General features: G+C 47.5%; 1 protein-coding gene across 1 annotated transcript; it reads right to left on the reverse strand.

Annotated features, from left to right (window-relative positions):
* Positions 1 to 432: 432 nt before the first annotated feature.
* Positions 433 to 2,850, reverse strand: LOC123065331 (uncharacterized isomerase BH0283). The gene is made up of 6 exons (XM_044488654.1): positions 2,656 to 2,850; positions 2,343 to 2,558; positions 1,918 to 2,211; positions 1,648 to 1,809; positions 879 to 962; positions 433 to 745 (listed from the first exon to the last, which is right to left on the reverse strand). The coding sequence occupies exons 1-6, from the start codon at positions 2,836 to 2,838 to the stop codon at positions 638 to 640; spliced, it is 1,047 nt and encodes a 348-aa protein (XP_044344589.1). The 5' UTR covers positions 2,839 to 2,850; the 3' UTR covers positions 433 to 637.
* Between the last annotated feature and the right edge of the window lie 2,106 nt (positions 2,851 to 4,956).

Genomic DNA, 4,956 nt, shown 5'->3' on the forward strand with positions numbered 1-4,956 from the left:
TGTGGAAACTGAAACATGCTCGAAACATAGTTACTCGTCTAATCACTATTGTCATTAAAACCAAAACCCTCATTAGAAGCGGATGTCCTTTTTACTCGGCCGCGATCGAAGCACTTCTCAGGACCTCCTTACAACTGCGTCTAGCCGATGTTGCAACACTCCGCTTGCATCGACGACATGTGTTTGTAGCACCGAGTGCCACCATGCAGAACCCCACCAGCCGACCCCATGGCGGGCCCATTGCCGACCTTGCAAGACCACTACGCTTGCTTGCGGTATCGGCACCACTACCCTTTGCTGACCTTGTTCAGATCTCTAGAAGAGCTCGGGATGTTTTTTACTCCCTCTGATCCCTAATATAAGACCTTTTGGCTATTTCAAAATATTGACTACATACATACTAAAATGTGTCTAGATACATACGAATCAAGAAAAGGGTAAAATGTCTTATATTAGGGAATGGAGGGGGCATTTTTTATATCCATAAACAGTTAACTGTTCAACAAGCATATAACAGCAAATATAATCACAAACATCCAAAGTCATATTATAACTCCGTAAATATACGAGTAGATGGATGAATGGTAGTCCTTCAAAGCATATACGAGTAGATGGATGCCAAATTGCCAATGGCTGGCTAGGCTAGGAGCGTCCCATCCATCACAGTAAGAGCTTCTCCCTGGATTTGCACTCTCTGATTTGCGTCATCCAGTTGCAGGTATAGTGTTCCACCCCTTGGAGACGCCTGATGATACATATGAAGGAAAACCACCATCATGGTTCAGCTGATCGAGTGCATGTTGCAGCACCATTTTTTAAATAAAATATTTTTTGAGTCTATAACAATTAAATTGCTGAAAACACAGCTAAGCACATACTTGAAATGCCGTCAATTTTTGCTTCCCCAGCTTTCTGCCCCAATAGGGTGCCAAAACACAATGTATACTGCCCGTAACAGGGTCCTGTCAAAATATAGTGATCAAAGGGTATGAGTTATGGAACAGGAAGATGTATTACATGGAGAATATCGATAGCCAATATACGCCCAATGATAAATGTTGAATGAACGAGTTTTGTCTTATACTCCCTCCGTCCCAAAATAAGTGTTGCTGATTTAGTACAAAGTTAGTACAATGTTGTACTAAATCAGCAAAACTTAGTTTGGGACGGAGGGAGTATATACTTAGTGTTCAACTACTCCTATGTAATACTCTCTCCATCCCAAAATAACTGTCTCAAGCTTAGTACAAATTTGTACTAGAGCTAGTACAAAGTTGAGACACTTATTTTGAGACGGAGGGAGTACAAGACATTCCAATTCCTTGGTGAAATTATCTGTCACAATTGCAAGGTAAAAACTATAACTGCCTAGTTAACACTACTAATTACGAAATTGCAAATCGAGACAAGGAAGGCTCAGAACAAGCTGGAAGTAGACAACTCAATAGACTACATGACTATGGTATCCAGACTGAAAGATGTAAACATTACGCATGAGCATAATAGGTACTGCAACTTGGGAGAGGCAATCATGCACTTATTTTTATGTAGCTAAGTACATATTGAAGTACAAAAAATGGTGGATGACGTGGTAAGTTAAACAAGTTTAGCCGTTTCTATATGCTTTGGACTAACAAAGGACATCACCTCATCTATCCCAAATTTTGGGCAGAAGAAACGTGTAAAGAAGTCATAACCAGATCCAGCCGGCGCCGGTCCTGTAACAATAAGACCCCTGCAGGCCAAGTTTTTAATTTCATCGATGCTAGGAAGGATATTAACAACTTCTTTTCCTGAAGAAAGTTCCACCTGAAAATCATGCAAGATTTTTATTGACAATTAATGTTTCTGAAAGACCATACATTCGCACCAGCATGCTCCACTATGGAAACAAAAACATGGGGAGAGAGACAGTACAATGAGGTCGCCGTCGGTAGCCGATTTGTGAACGCTGACAATGGGCGCACCGTTTAGGGTCTCTGGAATCGACGGCATTTGGTTGCAGTCCAGAAAACCAATCATGGGGAAATCCAGCTCAATAAACAGCTTCCCCTGCTCCTCACCTGGGACGCCAGTGCTCCCTGGTGCAGGGACTTTCTTGGCAGTTAGGATCCCGGACCTGGTCATGAACTCCAGCTTGCCATGCTCCGGAAGAACAGTCGTGAAGAGGAAGTGCGCAGAGGCCAACGTCGCGTGCCCGCAGAGGTCAACCTGAAAACAATGAAATGATGAGTCAAGGTAGGTAACTCTGCAAATCGACAAGTTCAGAGGTTCAGGTCGATACTGGTAGTAAAAGGGGGGCTGTGGGATTTGTGGACGGGATGGATGGGGAGCTAGGATACCTCCGTGACGGGAGTGAACCATCGGAGGTGGAACCGCGGGGCTGCGCCGGCTCCCCCGGAGGAGTCCCGGGCGAGGAAGGCGGTCTCCGAGAGGTTGAACTCGGCGGCGACGGACTGCATCCACCGGTCGTCCATGGCCGCGGAGGCGCCCTCCTCTTCGAGGAGGCATACTGCGGCGGGGTTGCCCTTGAAGGGCTCAGCCGCGAAGGCATCCACCTGCGACGAGACGATGACGGCCGCGCCAGCGTCACTTCTCCTTCCGGACAGATGTGCGAGTGAAGAAGAGGAGAGAGGGGAAGATAGTAGTACTGACCACGGCGTATCGGATGGCTCTTTTGCCCATTTCTCCGAACCAGGCGGCGGCGGCGGCGGCGGCGGCGGCAGGATAACAGCAACGGCGGCGCCGGCTGCTGATAATCGTGGCGTAATCAGCAATGACGAGTAGACGACTACTCCCTCCGTAATCAGCAATGACAAGTATACTACTAGACCACATGGAGAGTATGTCTTCCTGTCAGTTGTCACCGGAGTAGTAAATACTCCCTCGAACAAGTTTTTTCGGACAGAGAGAATAATACTTGAGAGCAACTCTAACGGGCCGATCCAAACGGACGGCGCATTTGTCCGTTTTTTTCCGTTTGGGTCGGCCGTCTGCCCAATTTTGCATTTGGGTCGGCAGTGCGCCATACCCGCATTCAACTTTTAAATAAAAAGGGCCCGCGGCCGATCATGCTAGCGGCCATGTCTCATGCCGGCACCATGCCAGCGCCGGCATACAATGTCGGCTTCAAAAAATATCACCACAGTTTATTGCTGGCGCACTCGCCAGCCGGCCGGCACACATTCCAGCACACAAAAAGGGTGGGACTTGAGTTTGATCACGCCATCGCGGCTCCCATGGTCATGCCGGCGCACCTGCCGGCATACAAAAAAGATGGCCCTTGCCGCCATAGATCACTCTTCGTCGAACTTGAGCATGTCGGCATGCATCTTCTCGAACCACGACCTCTTCCTTGGCGACACGGTGTTGAGATCCACCTTCATGATCTCCACCCCAACCATCATGCTCGTAAGAGCCACTTCTTTCGCCTTGGTCTTGGAGTTGGCGGCCTCGATCTCTAGCATCCTGGCTTGCTTCTCCGCCTCGAGCTCGAACATCTTGGCTTGCTTCTCGGCGTCAAGATCAAGCCTCCTCCTTTGGATCTTCATGAAAGCATCCATTTGCTCCGCCTTGAAACGCTGGCGCTCCTCCTCCCTTGGGTCCTTCTTATTCATCATGCCGTCCACGCTTGCGATCAAGGCGTTGGTGGCCGCATCTCGCTTGTCCTCCTTCTTGGAGTTGGTCTTCCCCCGCGGCCGTGTCGGCTCGCCCTCCCCAACATCCTCCACGACTTTCTTCCCCCCACGTGCCTTGAGTGCGGCATATTGTGCCTTGAACTTCTCTTCGTCCTTGATGACCCGATAGCAATGGGAGAGGTTGAAGCACTTGCCATTGTGTTGAACCTTGAATGCCTCCAAAGCTTGAAATGCCTACAAAATGTTTTCATGCAAGCATATGGGCAAGTGATAACAAATGAAGACATAAAAGGATGATCTTGATGACACAAAAGATGGCGGCTTGCTTGCTAGCATACTGATACGACCATTTTGCATCATGCTTTTATATCAATATTTATTGCATTATGGGTTGTTATTACACATTATATCTCAATACTTATGGCTATTCTCTCTTATTTTACAAGGTTTACCATGAAGAGGGGGAATGCCGGCAGCTGGAATTCTGCCTGGAAAAGGAGCAAACGTTGGAAACCTATTCTGCACAGCTTCAAAAGTCCTGAAACTCCACGAAACAACTTTTTGGATTTAATAAGAATTTCTGAGCGAAAGAAATAGGCCAGGGAGCCCACACCCTGTCCAGGAGACAGGGGCGCCCCCTATCTCCTGGCCCCCCTGGTGGGCCTCCGGCATCCATCTTCTGCTATATCATCACTTTTACCCTGAAAAAAATCGTGGAAAAGCTTACGGGACAAAACTCCGCCGCCACGAGGCGGAACCTTGGCGGAATCAATCTAGGGCTCTGGCAGAGCTGTTCTGCTGGGGACACTTCCCTCCGGGAGGGGGAAATCATCACCAACGTCATCACCAACGATCCTCTCATCGGGAGGGGGTCAATCTCCATCAACATCTTCACCAGCACCATCTCCTCTCAAAACCCTAGTTCATCTCTTGTATCCAATCTTGTATCAAAACCACAAATTGGTACCTGTGGGTTGCTAGTAGTGTTGATTACTCCTTGTAGTTGATGCTAATTGGTTTACTTGATGGAAGATCATATGTTCAGATCCTTGATGCATATTATTACTCCTCTGATTATGAACATGAATATGCTTTGTGAGTAGTTACGTTTGTTCCTGAGGACATGGGTGAAGTCTTGCTATTAGTAGTCATGTGAATTTGGTATTCGTTCGATATTTTGATGAGATGTATGTTGTCTTTTCCTCTAGTGGTGTTATGTGAACGTCGACTACATGACACTTCACCATTATTTGGGCCTAGAGGAAGGCATGGGGAAGTAATAAGTAGATGATGGGTTGCTAGAGTGACAGAAGCTTAA

This window comes from Triticum aestivum, chromosome 3B (genome assembly GCF_018294505.1).
Source record: "Triticum aestivum cultivar Chinese Spring chromosome 3B, IWGSC CS RefSeq v2.1, whole genome shotgun sequence".
NCBI classification, from domain to species: Eukaryota; Viridiplantae; Streptophyta; class Magnoliopsida; order Poales; family Poaceae; genus Triticum; species Triticum aestivum.

Coding starts and splice junctions, on each gene's coding strand:
- LOC123065331 (XM_044488654.1), bottom strand. CDS start 2,838: ATGTGGTCTAGTAGTATACTTGTCATTGCTGATTACGGAGGGAGTAGT. Junction 2,212..2,342: donor GGTTCACTCCCGTCACGGAG/GTATCCTAGCTC, acceptor CATTGTTTTCAG/GTTGACCTCTGCGGGCACGC. Junction 746..878: donor AAAAATTGACGGCATTTCAA/GTATGTGCTTAG, acceptor ATGTATCATCAG/GCGTCTCCAAGGGGTGGAAC.